At 30.8% G+C, this 21,096-nt stretch overlaps 1 protein-coding gene across 1 annotated transcript in view; it reads left to right on the plus strand.

Annotated features, from left to right (window-relative positions):
• LOC129919580 (uncharacterized) overlaps window positions 1-21,096 on the plus strand; it is a 138,629-nt gene that overhangs the window by 81,286 nt on the left and 36,247 nt on the right. The window contains exon 2 of the mRNA XM_056000509.1: window positions 13,020-13,914. Within this exon, the coding sequence (XP_055856484.1) occupies window positions 13,437-13,914 (478 nt within the window). The 5' untranslated portion in view covers window positions 13,020-13,436. The remainder of the gene's footprint in view (window positions 1-13,019; window positions 13,915-21,096) is intronic.

The following is a 21,096-nucleotide window of genomic DNA, read 5'->3' on the forward strand; positions in this document are numbered from 1 at the left end:
ATTCTCTGCTTATATCTTTATACTGGTAAATTGTTCTGGGACAATCTCTGGAGGTGGTGAAACATGAAACATGGAGGTGGTGCATATAAAATTTCCTGACCGGAGAATGTGGTGCGCTTCTTCTGTATTACCACATCACGTTTGACTATTGTTACCTATGCTTTTTCTGCATTGGAATTTTTTATAAGCTAGCTAGTCTTCATTTTTTGTAGATTTTTTTAGTAGGTCCCATGTGTGTTACTTTTACATTACTTATGCTATGTGTTGTTTGCTTTTAACTTTTTAACAATGATTATGAAAATTTAGTTGCATATGCAATGATAAATGACAGTGAAGCATGAATGACATGTAAATGTTTGAGTAAGAATAGAAGTCATAGACGTTTTTCAAACAGACAGTATGCTCACAGGATATAAGGGGCTCAAGGCAAATATTTCGCACTGTTTCGGATTTGCATTGTTACATTAAGGAGCAAAAAATTCTGGCTTCATGAGTTAGGGGCTCCGTACTTGAATGAAAAATATTCCTTTCTACGAGTATATTAAGCTGATATCCAAATATTGAAAAAAATTCAGCATATCGCAAATTATCCGGAAATGTATTAAGTTTCTGTTATTAAAATACTTTAAATTGGTGCTCAAATAGTCAAAATGTCTTTATACAATTGAAGTGATAAAGCAACGATCAATATTAATACAATTTTCTGGTATAAAAATTATGTTATTCTGTACCCGAAATTGAGGAAGAAACCGAACCTTGTTCAACTTGAAACCTCATATTCAAATATGGCACATGGATAGAGTTCGTCATTGAAGACTTGCTTAGAATTACAATATTAGCTCATTTTCTTCTTCTTCGGCACTACTATTATCTTAATCTCGAGAAATTCATTACTTTTGCACGTATCTGCTAAAAATTTTTGAGTCGCCGCCTTAAAAGATTTCCATAGCACTCAAGAACTTAGTTTTGGGATCTCGATCCAAATTCTGGTAACTATTTTTTATAAACAGGGTCATTGGTGGGCCAGATCTGATGCTTTTCTTCGGTAAGGGGTTTTAATCTAGGGAAATATAGTTGGCCTTTTTAAGTATGTACAATCTTTGCGCGTAGGTTTTAAAACTCATTACTACATGGTACGTTCACGTTATTTTTGTTCTGCTATAACTGATCTGTCAGGAAACTTCAAGAAATGATATCTGCTGAAAGAAAAGTGTCATTTGCAATAAGATAAGATTTGGAATTTTCTATTTCAAAGAAGAACTTATTTAAAGAAAGAAAAGACGTAGCTAATTATATGGAACTGGAATTTAAGAAACGGATGGAGTTTCAAGAGGTGGATGGATGGAGTTTCAAGAGCTCTTCTCGAATGTCAAACTGTATGTTAAAAGTAAATGCGTTTTCATCACAATAAATCTTAAGCCACCTGAGATTTATTTCTTCTGAAATTTCAATGCTGATAAGGACATATATTGATTTAGGGCGTTCGTTATTTAAGGGGTTTTCGAAATAATGAAAAAAAAATCTCCTAATTTTTGCAATTTTGTATTTTGACGCTAGATGGTCATAAGACAACAATATACCTATTTCAAATGAGAAAAAAAAATTAACCCTTTACAGGATTTTTTTATTAGGTATTTTTTTTTTGTATTATTAAAAGTTTTTCCACTTAGGAACTTGATATTTAAATAACGAATGTCCTAATGTACCTTTAGAACAGCCACGAATTTTGTCACATCCACATCTCGGGGCAAGAAATATGAAGTTAGAGAGTTTATCCTGTCCAGTTTATGATTATCTCCAAACTTTTTTTTCAGAATTGATCATTAGATGCATTTCGCAGCTGCTTTAGAAAACCAGCATAGCTGAAAAATATTGGTTTTTCAGTTATTAATGCCAATATACTGTAAACAATACATTCTTAATTTTTGTAAACTCAGTATAAATTTAAAGAATTTGCATCCCATCACACAGTTGTTTCTTTTTCTTCAATTTAAGGAAAATTGACAAACTTAGAAATTCAAAACAGCTTTTCTGAAGAACTAAGATTTTTGAGTTATGCCAGTTTTCAAAAACAGCGACGAATTTATAATAAAACAAAATCAGAGTTAAAAGTAGAGCCGAAAACTTTTGTAACTTTGCAGACAAAATTGCTCAAACTACTACTACTAATGTAATTTCGAAATAAAAAAAAAAAAATATGAAACGTTAAAAGTACAGTCAACACTCCAAGCAAAAAAAAAATTAAAAACAAAGAAGTTTGTAGGTATAACTATTACAAACCATTAAAAAAGAAACCCTTAGGTATAAAATACCATTTTTTCAACTTTAATTCAGAAAATGAAACAAAATGATGTAATTTGTAGGAATTACCATGGTTAATTGAGAAAAAGTGTAAAAGGACAATTTTTACATTGAAAAAAACAAATTTGGAATTTTTAGAGGTTGGTAATCTGAAAAAAAAAGTTTTGTATAGTAATTTTTAAATAAGTGTGGGCTAACGAAAAAAAGTGATGTAATTTGTTGGAATTACCAAGGTTAGTTGAGAAAGGTTGAAAAAATACTACTCATGTACCTACTGAAAAAAAAATTGCTTCACACACCATTTTATATTGGTTGTTAGTTTTAAAAAAAGTTTGGATGCTATAAACAGTGCAGGTAGCTTTTCTAGGTGCTCATATGGCAAACCAAAAAACAATGATTTTTACACTTAAAAACAATATTTTTATTTTGCTGTTTTTAAGGTGAATTACAAATCAACTTAGCTTCTTAACAAAAATGTTATATGGACTACATTCAACCAAGTAAGAATTCTAAGTCAAATAAATAATTTGAGGCGCAGTGCATACACCAGTGGAACTTCTTCTAAATAATAAATTTAAAAAAAGGTCACTGGGGTGTATGCGTACTATTTTGTTTTTTTTTTAAGTGAATAAAAAATAAAGCTTCTATAATTTTAAAACTAAAGGTAAGATAGCGAAAATATAAATTGAGCTATCCTGGACTAAACTTGGACAAACCCCAATGCAAAATCAATTTTTACACTGTGCTAAAATTGTATATTTTTCATGTTGGGTTGCAACTGGTCGGTTTAAGTTGCTGAACTTAAGTTGAACTGTTTCGTGGTCGCAATCATTTTCAATTATTGTGCAAGTATAGTTGTTAGAAAACTCAAAAAGATAAAAAATGAGGAGATAAGAGGTTCTTAGGAAAAAGTATAACATAAAACATGTTTTCGCGAAAGTCAATATAAGTCATGAACCAGAAGTAAATGTTGGCCAAAGTTTCATTATATAGTTTCCAGCAGTTAACAATGCTTTTCTTTTTTTTTTTTTTTTTTGTAATAAATGTTCCACCGATAAATCCGTATGTACTTCTCAATAACATACAATGCGCTTTTAAGTTCCACAAAAATATATTTCAATACATAAGTCGAAACTACATTTTTTTCCTACACTATCACAAACTATTTCAGTTCATTTAAAAGGTTTCTTATTCCTATTAGAGTCTATTGATAGAAGGGGAATTTCATTTTCAAAAGAGGAGTAAAATTCAGTAATCCCATTGGAGAGTAATTTGATCTGCGTCCAGACAAGCCAAACACCTGGAACCTAAGCTAACACCAAAAGTACACTCAAACGATTTTAATTAGATTTATTTCCCTCGAATCACTTTCACCCAACTGCTTCAAATTGAGATTCGATATTAAAAAAAGACAAACCTAACTATCCACCAGTCGATTTGGTTTTGATTCCTCTTTTATCTAGTAGAAAAGATATCCGCATAAAATATGCATTGAAGCTTGCTTAATTCAGAAATGCAAAGACTGTGATGGTGGCATTAAACACTCGATTTCCTGAGGGTAAAAAGAGGATTATACCTATACAAGCACGCCGATGACCCCGGCCATCACCCAGTCTACTGTTCTGTCATCGTTGGTGGTAGGTGGTTGTATTTAAGCCCAAGCAGACAAACTTTCACTCAGAACTCTTGTGTACTTTTGTAAAACTATTGTAAAAGCTTCACCTTCAGAGTGCAGGTAATTAAAGTTAAACTCTTGTTTAAGAACTTAATTATATCGAAACCTTTTAGCAAAGAACTTGGATTTAAAAATATTATAACCTTACTTGAAGCTTTTGTCGACGTAGCTAGTCGAGGAGTAAATATGGAGCTTGGGGACCCACTTCTTAAGTAAACACACAGAGGATTTACATAATTGGTTTTTATGTTGTGGGAAGAAGGTAACATTAGCTTGTCGTCATTTTATTTTGGGGTTGAAGAAATTGTTTCAAAGCAGTGTCGCAGGACAGAGCTTGTGCATCATTAATGCGCGTTGTGTCCACTTCAGTGACTCTTCTGCAATTATTATAATTTTGTTGTTGTAATGCCTCACCTCTATCCAAGTTTTTTATACTGGCGGCTTCATTAACGACGACGCTATTATCCTGTGTTATATGTATCATGGCTTCAGGGAAGGATGCAAAGTTTTATCTTAATACCAGAATCAGCAGTATGAAAAAATATAAATAAAAAGTTAAGAAAAACTCCCGCATTTTGTTCTTAAGATGCAAGTTACCCTGAGGGATGAATCCTGATGATGATGATGATAATAGTGTTAAAGGAAGAACAACGGTAACGGCAGCGTTTTCATTAATGTGCATCTATATACATATATAAATTTTAGCTTATAGCTCAGTTGTTGTGTGATTTTTGTGTTTTCCATTTGCTTGATATCCTTGCTGCCCAGCAGTAGAAAAAGAATAAACGTTGAGAAAAATAGCAAAGAAAGTAAATAAGAAAAAAAAGAGAGGAAATTACAATTTTAGATGTAATGAAAAACTTGAAGGATTGGATGGGTGTGGATGTGGATAGTGCTTGGATTTCTGAGTTTATTTTTTGTTAAACGTCGCTTTAGCTAAGTTTTCCGTAGGGATGAGATTGTATACTTTAACGTTCTTATAAATATTGGGATTTATTCGTTTTTAATTTCTTTCTGATTAAAGTTTTAGTGCTAATTAAGATTTTTCTTTGAAAAAAAAAAAAAACAGGAAGAAATGGAAGAAGAAAAAACAAAGGATGGTTTTTCTTTGGAACAACAACGCAATTAAGATGATATTAAAGAAAAAGTATGATGCAGGTAAAAACAAATTATAATTCATATTAAAAATTACTTATATCATTGGATTTTGAAGTGTTGTTAAATTTATTGGTTGTTTGGGTTATTTATAGAAGCTCATTGTGTGCGATAAAAGTGATATAAACCATACTGTTGAGTTTTTAGCCTCCTACATCACATAGAAAGGGGTGCTGATCGATAATGAAACATTTGTTTTTTTTTTTTGGAAAAAGTGAAAAAGTAAAATTGTATTTTTTTTGAAAAAGTAAAAAAAATAAAATTGTATTTTTTTGAAAAAGGTAAAAAAAAAATAAAATTGTATTTTTTTGAAAAAAGTAAAAAAATAGATTGAAATTAGTTGTTGTTGTTGTACCTACTTATTCTGGAAAAACATCGAAGTAATAATTATTATCTGTGCCACTTCCAGGTAAAATTCATCAATAGAACAGACGGCTGTTTGTTGAGGACTTTTTATTTGCACGTTTTGCTTATAGGTAAATGATTTGTTATTAATTATTGCTCAATTTTTTTCAAAAAAAAAAGAATTAGATGTGTTTTATAAAGTCAAGTAAAATTGAAATAAAATATTTACTTTTCAAAAAAGCAGGAAACAAAATCAAGTTTACGTACAAAACCTAAACATTGAACTGTTATCAGCATCATCTTGCGCTGAGTGTAGCGAATTGAAATTTGACAACGTTAATGTTTTAAGTGAAACCAAATTAGCGGGTGGCCCGACGAAAAATCGAAAATTAATATTTTTTATACCATAATACTACACATATACATGCAGCTTCTCATATACACATTTAACAGATTCTTAAATGTTATTGTATAACATACGAGAGTAAAATCTAGAAATATAATAACAAAACTATTTTCGATTAACAAAGAATCCTTTTCAAAGTCTAACACAACTATTAAAATAACAAAATTATATTATTGTTACGTATACGCCCGAGTGAACTGTTTCTTTTTGTATTTAGAATAATTATTTTCATATCCCCAAGGTAATGAAGACCAAAGAAAAAACATTAATTAAAATAAACATTTGATCTCCCCTTACCCTGATTGACACACAATATATACTTTGCCTAGATTTTAACATTAGTTTTTATGTTACTTATTGAATTGTTCTCGCCTCTTCTGTTTATTACCCAAAACTTTTCTCTCTTAATTATTCACTCCAACATTCAAACACAAACAAAAATAAACAAAAATCACACTTAACCCTAACCTTACAGCTATTTGACTTCTAGTCTATTTATTTGTATTCTCATAAGAAAGATATCCTCTGAAGTGTAGCTTTCTTATCCTAATAATAGAATCCTTCAGAATTGACCCTTTGTTTGTAAGAAAATAAAACAGTATTTCGTCTAATTATGTTGTTCTTTCTTTGTTTGTGTATTTGTTCGAAACGAATTTGATCAAGGAGAGAATCACGCACCTTAGATAATTAGGTTAATTGAATGGACAGCATTGGCTTCATCTTCAATGCGGATAAAAAGTCAAAACAAAAATGCTTCGTACTTTTTTTCAACTGAGTAAGGTTAACGACCCTAATTATTGTTTTTACATTTCAAGTACCTAATTGAATTGTACAACTTGAAAACCTCCATCAGTTTCCTCTTTATCTGTTTTAGTAAATCCTTTTAAATTTTGTATTACAATTTTCTTGAAGATATACAAAATTTACTGGGAACAACAAACATTAAAACTTTATGGAAACGAAAATACATAAGACTTTATTGAATTTTCTCTTTATACAATAATAAATTCTTGCGAAAATTTTTTGTTATCATATCTCAATTTTAAAATAGTTTGAATTCTTGTGCAACTCCGGCTTTTATGCATTCGCGTAGGAAGGGGGGGTCCTGGGTGGGCCAGGCCCACCCTAGAAAATCAATGGCCCACCCTAGAAAAACCGACAGTTCTACGGAACTTTTAGTCTGGTTTTAGCTCCCACTAACATTTTTACTTGCGATATAGGTACTATATATCAAGTTATGCATTCGTACAAAAAAAAAAGTTGAGATAACATTTTTCCATGACATTACGATGGTAGACAATGCCAAAAAAGTGGGTCCCGGAAGTCCGTCTGTCTGTCTGTCTGTCTGTCTGTCTGTCTGTCTGTCTGTCTGTCAGTCTGTCAGTCTGTCAGTCTGTCAGTCTGTCAGTCTGTCAGTCTGTCTGTCTGTCTGTATAAGGAGCTACAGCCTAAACGGATGGACCGATTAATGTCAAACTTGGTATGTAGCGTTATTTGGCGACTCTAGAGAGGGGTTTTTGGAATTAATTTTTTTGGACCAAATTTTTAGTAAAAATTGAAATTTTAGTAAAATTGAAATATCTCAAAAACGGCTCCAACGATTTTGTTTAAAAAATTCAAATATTAGTTTTAAGCTGAGGTCTATATTTCAATGAAAATTTTTTTTTTTCGAAAATCGTTATTAACGGTACCTGCCATAGAACCGTTTTTTTTTCAAATTCGAATATCTCCGAAACTTCTTATTCGATTTCAACGAAACTTTTTGTGAAGAAGCATTTATATAATTTAAATATAAACCAAAAATTAAATTTCCAAAAAAATCATTTTTAAATTGAATTGAAAAATCAAATTTTCGAAAACGGGACATTGAATTTTTTTGAAATTTTGTTTTTAGATGTTGATTAGTGATGTCTACAAAATGGCATTACAATTCTATTTTAAAACTTTTTTTACAAAAAATTATTTATAAAAAATTGTTTTTTTAAAAAACGGCTCTAACGATTTTGAAAATTTTTGTTCTAAAAATGCACGTTAATATATCAATCAAAACTGCATACTTGTTTTGGAGGGTAATTTAATTTCAGATTTTATTTTATTTTTTTTTTTAACGAATTTTATTTTTTTTCCAAATTTCTATATAAAAAGTCTTAAAAATGTAAGCAACTTTAACTCCAAGAGCAAGTTCGTGCGACCCAGTCGTGCATTTTATTTTTTTTTTAATATCGCTTGCTGAGAATTATAGCGCTGTATGTATGTTTAATAATTTAATTAATTTTTTAATTAAATTTAATTTTTTACAAAATTAAGATTTTTGGACGTCAAATATCTTTTAAATGGTTAGATAAACGAAAATGGTGTCAAAGGCCTTTTTTGTAGAGCGTTCAATTTCCTACCAGAATATGTAAAGAAACCTGCTAAAAAGCCGATTTATAAAAACATGATTTTTTTTAGTAGAAGGATAATATAAAAAATCTAAAATTGCGAAGCGAAGGACCTTTCCGTTAATACAAAGATTTCATATTTGGTGAGTATATTCTAAGATGTCTGGCAATCTATCGGAGTATAAAATCAAAAAAAAATTCGATTTTTTTGAACCAGCCTTGTGTTTATGTATATTTTTCTTAGTCAGCGATATGTATTATGTATAAATACCTCGTTTATATGAGCAGTCTAAAAGGTCGGATTCAATAATTAGCTTTTCCAATGTGTGAATTGTGTTAAATAGTTAACAGCATGTAAAATTTTTGACACTATTGAGGTTAATAAAAAATTTTCAGCTGTTAAAAATTTATTGGGCTCTATCACCTGGTTAAATTTGAGTTAAATTTTTTTTTGCAGATGCTTTTATTTTCTTTTTTTTTTTTTTCTTATTAAAAAGGAGTATCATGGCAGAAAAAGGCAGACAAAATTCTAAACAATAATAAATCCATACAGCTGAAATTTTTTTTATTAACCTCAATAGTGTCAAAAATTTTACACGTTGTTAACTATTTAACGCAATTCACACACGGGCTTAGACCGTGTGTGGATCGGGTTAAATACTACGCCGAGAATATATTTTTGACACTTTTGAGGTGAAAGGATAGTTTCAGTTGTCAAAAATGTATCCTGCTCTAAGAGCCGGTTTAATTTTTACTTTCAGAGAATAAATTTTTTGCAGAATTTTTTGAGTATTTTTTTCAATAACTAATCAAAAACTGAAAATAAAGAAAGAAAATTGAAAAAGTAGTACAAAATTATGAGTGTATATTAGGAAAAATTTATATTTTTCAATATATCGACGGTTAAACTGCAAAACCTCGTAAGTCGTTTTTGCAAGTTTTTCAGAAATCAAAAAACAAAATGTTGTGTTTCTTGTTTTTGTATGGGATCTATCAATACGAGTGTTCGAATTTTGTCATTCCTGAAAAATGTTCAGAACAACATTGTTAAGCTGAATATACCAAAAGATAGCTCTGAATTTTCTGAATTGTTTGCATTAATAATATTTTTTCGAATTTTTAGACTTACGAGGTTTTGCAGTTTAACCGTCGATATTTCATTTTATTGGTGATGAAAAAAATTGTTAGTTACCCATTAATGGCAACACAAAAATAAAATTCACATGACAACGCGTGTTGGAAGTTTGTAAATTTTATACTTTTTATTAAATCATTATTTCTTTCGATTTGCAGAAAAAAAATATTTATCTACGTTAAAAATGTATCCAAATTCACACAGCTAAATTGAGCTAAAGATAATGTTTTATTCACCAGACATTCAAATGTCAAAAATGTATCCTCTGCTAAATATTTAAAATATGGCTTTAGAGTCATATAGTCACCCGCATACAACAACTTTTAATTACCTACAAATTTTTATTTTATATGTACCTACACATCTGGCTTAAGTTTCAAGAGCACCTTAAACAAAAAAATAAAGCAAATAAAATTGAAAACTTGGTAAGGTCAGTTTTTAAAGCCAATCGCTGTCATAAATTGCGACTGAATTCAACTTTTGTGTCGCTCAAAATAAAAGTGATGTAACTCCATCCAATTGCATTTCGATATAACAAACTTTTAAAAAACAGAATACCATATTACACTAAACAATATAAAAAGAAAAACCAGTAACTATCAAAAATATATTGCGTATTTGGAGTTGATTCCTTTTTATATTGAAAGATATTAACAAAATACGATGCCATTGAACAAAAAACACACATTTTTCAAAAAAAAAAAAAATGAGTTACCGATTACATTACCGATCGAATATATTATTAAAAATACCGATCGAATATATTATTAAAAATAAACTTTTTGCTAATTTTAAGTTATTAAAAACAACATAGCGTGGCGAATTATTTGCCAATTAAAGGAGCAAAGTAAATAAAATGCACGATTGTGTCACGTAGTTGCTGTAAACTAACACTTATGTTAGTTTACAGATTTAAAGGGCTTCTTTTATATAAATTTCAAAGAAATTTTGTCGATGTTGGGGAAGAGCCGACATTCAGGGCAAAGTTTATCATTTTTTTTTTGTTATTAGACTTTTTTAAGAAAAACTAAAAATGCAATTTTACGCCTGCAAAGTTTAATCAAAATCGTTAGAGCCGTTTTCCAGTTAAAAGTTATAACTTGAAGAATTTGTATGGGGGTACACTTTCTAATTAAGGTAGAAAAAGAACAAAACAAAAATAACTTTCAAAATTCTATAAAAATCGCACGGACAGAATTCCTAGATCCACTTTTTCTTAATTCTCCACCATCGTAATGTTGCTTTTGATTAAGACCTAGTAAAAAAAATTGCACACTCATGGTTATGGCTTCAGGTCGATGATAACATCTGGCCCACCCTAGATAAAATCTCTAGCTACGCCCATGCTTTTATGGTTCTTGTTGTTGTTTGGCAAACTAAGATTGGAATGTTAAAAGACCTGAAAAGAGGCAAGTTGCACTATTTTGGTTCGATTATAGGGAATTGAAAGTTCGTGGAAAAGTCTTTGCATGCAAACACAAATATTAAGAAATCATGTTACAGATACAGAGTGACCTGCTGAGAGCACAAAATGGGAAAACCACATCACTCTAGAGTTGTTAAAAGCGTGTAGGGTGCTCATGACAAGAACTACAAACCGGTTTTTATATTTTCTAGAGAAAGTTTTCCATCGTTTAAAAACACTCGTTATTTTCAGTTTATCCAATTATTCAAGGATATCTTTGTAAGAAGCATAATTATTTGGAGGTGAATATATAAAAACATAAAACGAATCATAATGCTGACTTTTCGCACTCATAAAGTTCACCTTTTGGCCGCCATTTTAGATTTAAGTTTTTATTAAATATCTCGACTTATGTTCATTCTCAGTAAATGTTGGTTATACAAGAAACGTAGACAATTAAATTTCGCGACTTCAATGTTCAAAACATTTTTTCGATAATCTGAATATTAAAAAATCTACAAGCCAAAAAAGTAAAAAAAAAAACGAAAAAAGAGAGATTTTAGGTTTTGAGCACTTTTTATTAAAATTATGAATAAACCTTCCCGTTTTTTACCAAATGAAGAGACTTAAAAATTAAAAAAAGTTGCACATCTTGAATTTTCTCTTTTAAGACAAGGCTAATCATTTAAAATTCAAGATATAGTTGAAAAAATTTAAGAACAAATTAAAGATAAAAAACAGACAAAAAAGATTTTTAACAAAAAAGTAGGTATAAATAACTTTTGTATTTAAAATGATTTTAAGGTATAATCTTTTCTTTAAATGTTTTTTTCATAATTTTGATAAAAGTTCTCAAAACTTAAAAATTTTTTTCTTATATTTTACTTTTTTGGCTTGTAAGTTTTTTAAATATTCAGGATACCGAATAAATGTTCTTAACATAAAAGACGTGAAATTTTACTGCCTACATTTTTTATCTAGGATGAACAGAAGGCAAGATATTTTTAATAAAAACTAAATTCCAACATGGCGGCAAAAAGGTGAATTTCACGAGTTCGAAAAATCAGAGTTATGATATTCACCTAACTCTCTATCGAATGAGGGAAGAAAAATTGGGGGTGGTACAAACTGCTGGGTCGCTCATAGGTATATGAACATTATAAATGCACTGGACTAAAGTTCGAATGCGGGTAGTAATGAAGTGATGCAACTTAAAATTAAATCGCAAAGAATTGACTTCTTCATACCTTTAGAGTTTTCATATGGATAACACACTATAAAGGATTTTTTTAATTTATCATATATCATATGGGTGTTTTTGGATAGATATCTTGACTGTAAGTCCTTGATGTGGAATTCTTCTTCTCACAAAAGAGAGATTTTACAGATGTATTTAAAAAAAATAACATAACAAAAAACTGAAGCCATCCTTTAGATCTTCTTTACCTTATAACCAAAAGTCACAGGGAACCACTTAAGAAAAAAAAACGTCCTCCTATCCAAAGATACTAATCGATACCCTACTCACATAATTCACACACTTCATAACTAAGCCAACTTAAATATTTTATTCATGGTTGGAAATAGTTCAAAGTGGATCTTTTGATACGAAAACATATATATTGCATATTGACCCGTATTTTTGGACTACTTACCGCAGAAATAAATAATAATAATTTTATCTACCTATGAACATAAATGTGCTGGTATAGTGAAAATAATTATTATTTTCTAAAGAAAGAGTCATGTACAAACAAGATGCTTTTGTTTGTTTGTCTTTCTTTATACAACAAACTGTATACACCCAAGAGTAAATTAAAATCACGTTTCCATTCCATTTGATTTAACGATGCAAAGTGCTAATTGGATGCAAAAGCAGCACCAAGCAGCACCAAGCAGCAGGAGTACAGTAGAACTCACAAGGCTCTCACTTCAGGGATAATAATTGGCATGACAGTGTGCATTGATGTGTCACGTAGTTAGTTATGTTGTTGTGCTATGTTGTCTTGTATTATGTTGGGTCATTCTCATTCTCTCGTTCTAACTACAACATCCTAAATTGTGTTGTACTCATATGCGCTTAACAAGATAACAATACAAAACGAAATAAAAAGAAACAAATTTTCTTTACAAATAATACAAATGCATGTCCTTTGTTATTTGGCTTGGTACTAATTTGTGTTCGTTATTTTTTCTTCTCTTTTCTTTCCTTACAGGATAATGAATGAATAAATGAATAAGGAGACAGAGTTAATCTATAGATCCCACTATATGTACATCCAACAATTAGTCATCTAATCAAAGACAATCGTTTCAAGTCAGGACCTGTGCCGTGTTTCTATAGAAAACTTCTGGATTTATACGTACGGGTATATGCTTTGTCTATACGGGACCACCCAGTGAATGTGGTGGTGACAATCGCAAACAAATGAAATTGAATCTTTTACTGTTTCTGTTCGGTTTATTCCCTTGCTTTTTGTTGAAACAAGAGTCCTTGCTGGATTCATAGTGTTTTCGTTTTATTTGTATTTTTTGTTTACATTTTGTGAGTGTTTTTATTTGTGTGCTCCTATTTTACTGGCGCAACGAGCAAACGATATCTAAATGAGTGAACGACACTCGTCGAATCTAAAATGTCGGACGTTGAACAGATTTCCGGCAAAAATGAAATCAAAATCGCGACCGGCCCTAACAAAACATCGGTGAAGCTTCATTCGTTGCCAATACAGTACCACCATCATCCACACCCACACCAACATCCACACCATCAACATCAGAATCATCTAAAGCCGAATCCGCAACAGCAACAACAGCAGCAATATCGTGTGAAAAATCAACACCAGCAACTCTCGTCGACTTTGACGATAGAAGAAGGAACCGGATCTGTCGACCAAACCGAAATAGGACACTCACCAAATCGGAGACTCGGTTGCTTTAGTAACGTGCTGAAGGTGTTGTTTTCGACACCTGGTTTAGTGGTTCTCGTTGTTGTTTATTCAGTGATGGGTGCGTTAATTTTCCCACTGCTCGAGGCGCCACAGGATATTAGGAAAAATGTGGCCATCGCAAAGAGTCGAGAGGATTGTTTGAAAGAGCTCTGGATAATAACAGGTAAGTGTATTGAATCGAAATTTGAAACGAGTCTTATAAAGTCTAAATGTTTTGCAAGGGTGGTGAAAGTAAAACGAATATAAACTGCCACCGTTTTTTTTTTTTTGCATTAAGTACCTACATTTAATTATGGTAATAGTGAGCTTATTGATGGTGTGGAGTGGTCGCATTTGACAATCTTTATGGAAACAAAAAGTATCAATTTCAGTTATTTTGTTTTATGATAAACTGCTTAAGATCAGATACCTAATTATTTCTTCTATGGGTGTTTGTAATGCTCTCTGGAATATAATAGTATTTGACACTAAGCTATTTAGGAAGTAACTTTAAGTCTCTTAAAAAACTTAGTTAAAGATGCTTATTGTTTTAGGGATTAATCTTCTTGTATTACTAATAAAAACAACTAGATTGGGGCAACTAAGGATGACTGTAAATATTTATTATTTTGAGAAAAGAAAAATGAAACTTCCAGTTTTTCATCTTAAATTACACTGTACCTATGCCAACAGCTCGCGTTCGGTATTACTGCCTATTCAGTTACGTGATACGCTTGCGCCAGCTAGGGCCTCTCCATAGAGGGTAATGATAAACAGGTTAAAATTATTTGTTGGTATTTTTAAAAGAAAAAGGTTCTTAAAAAGTGTAATTAATAAAAACAAAGATTACTTGTCATATTTTACAAGTATTAACCAATAAGATATTTCAATATGAAAAAGTTACACATACACCACAGTGACCCGCAGTTAGGACACAAACAAAATAATTAAAACAAATTACACTGAAAACAATTACACCAGTTCACCTTTGTTGACCATAAAATAAATTGTAAGAACTTAACATATGGGATGCTAAGATTTCGGAGCCATTAAGTATCGCAAGCGAAAATGGTTGGGGTATTTTTTACCCACAAACCCAGGCAGAAAACAAATCAAAACAAAATGGAGGAAGTTGGCAGAACTTTTTGTTTTCTACGTGACAGGAAAAATTACTGAAAAAATTATGTAGTACTTACTAAGTTCTTAGTTATTAAGGGCTACTATTTGTAGCAATGCAGGTTAGTAGCTTACATTTGAAAATATGAATTATAGATACCTATTTATTAAACAAAATATAAGAAAATATAAGGTGAAGAACAATGAAAATGTCACATAAACAAACTCCAGTTCTCATTAGAAAAGTAAGAAGACCAAAGTACGTTGACCAAATAGAAATTGGCAATTGATTCCATGTCCTGACCGCGTAAATGAAAAATTGACTTTGTGACGCTAGACTTTTGTACCTTATTGGCTTCAGATTCAGATGTCTGTAATACCACGGGAATTTAATTTTATAATAAAGATATTCCGGTTGTTTTTGGTGAATAATATTATAGAGCATTTTGAAGGACTTTAGCTTTAAAAAGTTTTTAAGTGTATATCCAAGCATGTGATTTGAATATTCAGAGCCATGGTCGTAACGACCAAGGTTAAAAACATATCTAGCACAGGAGTTAACAGCAACTCTGAGTTTACTAAAGGAGTTTGTGTCAGGATCACAGAAAAGTTCACAGCCATTAGCTGATAATAGGGACAATAAGAGACTTCACAAGTTTAAGTTTTAAGTTTAAGGGAAGGACGTTTCTGGTTACCAAAAGTCCTCTTACTTAACGACTATACTACTTTTATTTTTTGTTAATTTTTCTTTTTCAGCTTTCGTGAAAAAAACACTTTGAACTTTCAGACTGGGATCAAAATTAAAAAAAGAAACTTGCATTCATTGAAAAAATATAATTTAAATAAATTTAATACCCTTAAAAGGCAAAAAGAAAACTCTTAAAAAAATACAGAATATACACCTCACAAAATCTGATAGCTATCTCGAATTTCTGAATCGTGCTCGTGTGAACATGAGACGCTGGCTGTAAAGGTAAATGTAGCCGCTGTCTTCCTGTCTAGGTAATTTTTGTGAGAAGTAAATGGTGCTGATAGTTTATCTTTTTGGCATTCTTGTCAAATAGTAAATTTTCATTTTTCGACGCCACAGGAAAAGAAGTATTACTTCAAAATATATAGTTTTGTTTTTTTTTTGTAAAAAAACAATTTTTTGAAATTTTTTGTCAAAACAGGGGTCGAATCAAGGCACACGATTACGATCATACGTCAATTTTTTGACTATTGATGTCTCTATTAAATCGGTAGAAAAAGATAGGGACACCTAGCGACCATACCTTAACGAACGTATGCCGTGATTCGACCCCAGACTTTTTTACGACAACTCAAATGAGATAATTTCTTAAAAAACTCTAGGTATTCATGAAATTCAATGTCGTACTTCTACTTCGTTTACAGATTAATACAATTTTAATATTAATTAAACTTCGAGTTGCCTTCAATGCTTTTGAACAGTTAAAAACTATGGGAAACCCATCAAAAACTATATTGGTTTTTGAGTGTGCGTCATCGTCTGCGAGTGAAAATATTTTCCCTTACTTTGCACAATTCTCAAGAAAACACGGCATATAAAACAACAATCAAAATCGAATGCCAAGAACTGAATGAAATCCCAAATGCGGTTTTCATTATTTTTTTGACATTTGACTTCAGATTCGGTTTCAGAACGTCAAAAAAGATAAAGATAGGCAGGTCCGATCAAAAGTATTGGGACTTTTTTTTGTGGGCCTGTGTTATCGTTTGCAGGAATGAGCAGTATTTAAAAATTTATATCTGAGCAACCAAAAAAGATACCAAAATTTTTCAAACCTAGTTACAAAGACTAACATTTTTTCTAAAAATTAACAGAGAAATTAGTTTTTCATTTCTTCGATTATCCCAATAAATTCAAATAACTTTCCCGAGTAAAAAAATCATAACTTCCGCAATTAATAACTGATTTTGATGAATAAAAGCTTACTGGATTGAGCATTAATAGAACAATAAAACTGTTTAGAGAAAAAAAATCCAAAACACAAAATGCAGCTTAAAACGGTCTCCGAATTCTAAAAACAGGGAAAAAATGTTATACTTTCAAATTCAGTCCATAAAATCTACACCTAATTAGGTTCTTGAGCATAATTAAAAATATTTTCAAAAAGAAAAAGTACAAGAAATTGGCCGAAAAATGACTGAGTAAAAAATCGTTGATATTTGAAAGCATTGAAAAACGTTTTTTTTTTTTTAATTTTGAGGGTCTATGAAAAAATTCAAGTGCCGAAATAATGATGTAGCATGTATTTACTCAGTAATACCTACAACCTGGTAGGTCACTTCCAAAGTAATAAATATGATTTTTATTTTGTAACACAGTGTAATCAATACAAATAAAATGCACGACTGGGGCCGCACGTACTTGCTCTTGCAGTTCAAAGCACTTTTATGTTAGCTTACTTGTAGATTATAAGAGCTGCCTGTATATACATTTTTAAGAAATTTGGTTGATGTAGGGGAAGAGCTAGCTTGGAGGCCAAATGTTGGTTAAATAATTTTTTTTTATTTGACTTGACTTTTTTGAGAAAAACTAAAAATGCAGTTTTACTGCAATTACTTTGAATGTTACGTAACCAAAATTTTATCAAAATCATTAGAGCCATTTTTGAGAAAATTGCAATAACTCCATAATGATGTACGGGAAGAGCCGACATCCGCGCTTCAAAAAATTGTAAAGACCATATTTCCACTATCCGTATTTTTTGAGAAAAACTAAAAACGCAGTTATGTTAGAACTATGTACAGCATTACGTGTGTTAAATTTAATCAAAATCGTTAGAGCCGTTTTCGAGAAAATTGCAAGAACTCGAAAATTTTGTATGGGAGGTATACGTTCTAAGCGAGATATTAAAAAACAAAAAAAAACCAACCTTGGAAATTACGAAAAAAACATCTATACCAAATTTCAAGAAAATTCGTTCACCCGTTTAGGCTGTAGCTACCTGTACAGATGGACGCACCGACGCACAGACGCACAGACGCACAGACCGACGGACGTCATGACGAAACCCACTTTTTTGGACTTCTCCATCATCGTAATGTTAGTTTTGATTAAAACCTCGAAATTTTTTTTTGACACGAAACCAATACTTGCCCTATAGAGCAAGTAAAAATTGGAGCAAGTGCTTTTAGTTCGGTATTTTTAACTGATTAATACTCCCTAAGTAATTTCAAATAAGTTCCAATCGATGCTGGTTCGTGAATCGATTTCCTGAGATAAAAATGTAATTAAATATGAAGAACTATTGCTCTTGAAACTGAAAAATCATATAAAAATTAGGAGTGAATTTGTTTTTATTAACATGCAATTATATCTCGGTTCTTCTTAAAAATCCAAACAATTACATAAGCCCAATATATAAGATAGTTTTATAGGCCTTTCAACACTTAAAATACTATTATTAAATTTAATTTCAATTCCATTTTTCATGTTCATTCAATATTAAAAAGCAATCCATTATGAATTTAAATAGTTTAGCTTTAATTTTTTTGTTTGGCTCAGTGAGCCAAGAATAGCGATTTATTATAACAATTTGAAATCCTTTTGCTATTAACGTCACAATAATCCCCAAAGCCTTTCTAAACACACGCGACGAATAATTGTTACACAAAATATTATTACCCGTGTGAGTTATTAATGCCTCTATTGGCACACCAGAAGCATGTAGTAGAGCGTAGATGGAGCCACTGTTTATAATAATGAACGTTGAATGTTAATCACTGTTAATTAAGAACAGCCATGGATGTGTTTTTAAGCTTATTTTTATGTTCGCTCTTGTGCCATTTTCTGTTATGCATTGGTCGTTGCCGCATAGCGATGTTAATGTCCTTGCTACAAGGATAACACAAAATATAACATGTACCTACTGTAGGTACCTGTACCTGAATGAAGTGAGGAGAAAAGGACTTAAAATGGTAAATAGTGGAAAAATAAACAGCAGAGTGCCTACCTAAGCTACTCCCTTCGTCCTGCGAGTCATAACACTTAAATGTATTCCTGAGTTTTTAGTAATTTTAAAAGCTAGCACTTTTTTTTTGCAGAAGCTATCGAGCAGGGCTTCCTGATTGAGATATTAATTAATATTTTTTTTTTTTTTCATATTTAATGTTTTATGGAAAATCGACAACAAGGGGCTTGTTGTAGGTTTTTCCGCACGAAGGCACGTAATAAAAATGTGGATATAAAGTATTTTATTAGTTTGAGGCATGGTCAGCGAATACAGAAGTTTTTTGGTCACCAGGATAAAATGGACACAAGCACGCACGCACACCTCGATGTGGTTTGTTGTTTGGTCAGTTGCTGTTTTTTGTTTTTGTTTTGTTTTATTTTTTTTTTGGTTTTTTGTTTTTTATTTAGAATTAAGTCCTGATAATTCGTTTATGTAGGTATGTGAGCTTATAGGATTTTGTTTTGATGAAATGTTTGCTGTTGAATGGAAGGTGTTGGAAATTGTGTTTTTTTTTGTTGTTGTTATTGATTTTTATGTTATTATTCATAGTGTAATGAATTTTAATAGGTTTTTTAATAATATTTATACTTGTATAGGACAGTTAAATAATTTTAATTCGATCTCGTTAAAGTGTTAATTTCCGATTTACCTCAGAAATTCATTTACGGGTTGGGATAACAAATCGAATGAAATGTTTGGTTTTAATTATGAATCAAGTAATTAGGGAGAGTTTATTTGTTTTATTTAGGATCAGTATTTTGGATTGAGTTATGTAGGGGTTGATTTGCTGGTGAGGTATGAAAAAAAGGAAATAGATTGATAATTGTGTGGGTTGAAGGGGTGTGGAATTTTGGTGATGCGTTTAAGCTACTCAATTCTTCTTTGATGTTTTGGTCGATTAAAACTAGAATATTTAAATTGCCCAGAATAAGGTATGTTATTTCCGTTTTAAATTTTGTTCCAATAGTGGAGATGGGGAAGATAAAATACTGAGCAAAAAATTCCCAATACGCATTCATCAATGTCTGCTTTTGAGCCAATTGCTTAATTTTTCAATTTTTATGTTTGAGTTTATCTGTTACTTTTTTGAAAATATACAAAAGGACCATACAAACTGGTTCTGTCATGCTTTTAAACATTTTCCTTGCTTAGCCTTCTGACCTTATAATTTTGTTTTATCTGTATTTAAAATACTCAACTTTGTATAGCTTTTATTATAATATAAACCCCCATGTCTCATACAAAAATAATCTGTAAATATTGTTTAACAGCTTCCAATAAAAAAAATAAGTTAAACTTTGTTTTCCGTATCTAAACTTTTTAAATCAACTTTTTTTTATTAATTTTAAATTACTCGTAATTTCCATACTTTTTTCCTTAACGTACCTATATCTTTACAACCATAACCCGATACAAAAAAAATATACTCAAAACACAATTTTAAATACCAATAACACATATACCTGTCTTCTCATTCTTCCTCTATTAACCCTCGACAAAGAAACAAAAATACCAAAAAAAAAAAAAAGAAAAGATAAAATAACTTTAAAAATTGCAAAATAAATAGGGGAGAGTGGGGCCAAATGTAACACTTTTTTCTAAAATCGATGGTTCTCCTACAAATTTGAAAGTGGGTCAACCAGACCTTTTTTAAATTAAAGACCCATGTTTTAGCTCCAAGATCCATCATAAAAATTTAGCAAAACATAACTATAATGTTGAAAAATAAAGCTTCCAAAAAAAAAATCGTGTTGTTTCAACTTACCCCACATACGGGGCAAAGTGTAACACATACCCGGGTAGGTTGTACCAAGAACTAAAAATAAGAGAAAAATACCTTTATTTGTTTGTATTTATTTATTTTTAATTAATAACAATAAAAACAAACCTCAGTCATGAAATTTTGGTGCAAATTAAAAAAAAAAGTGGAGCAAATCCAAGATTTCCAGAGAAAATTTGACAGTAGTCTTAAATTAAAGTTATTTGAATTCATAAATTGTTTTATAAGCTTTATGAATTCAAGTTGTGGTTCAAAAAGTGTTTCCAATTTCAAAATGAATACAAATTCAATTACAAGCATTCATATCCAGGGTTGTTAATTATATTAGGTAAACAATTTTTCAGTATAGGTAGGTTTTTACATGGTACAACTTGCCCCGGAAAAATGTTACAACTAGCCCCAGCATGAAATTTTTCAAACAAAATCAATTTAAAAAAAAGCGAAACTGATATAGACATAACATATACACGCAATTTGAGCCAAAACACAG

Source organism: Episyrphus balteatus, chromosome 4 (assembly GCF_945859705.1).
Source record: "Episyrphus balteatus chromosome 4, idEpiBalt1.1, whole genome shotgun sequence".
Classification (NCBI taxonomy): Eukaryota; Metazoa; Arthropoda; class Insecta; order Diptera; family Syrphidae; genus Episyrphus; species Episyrphus balteatus.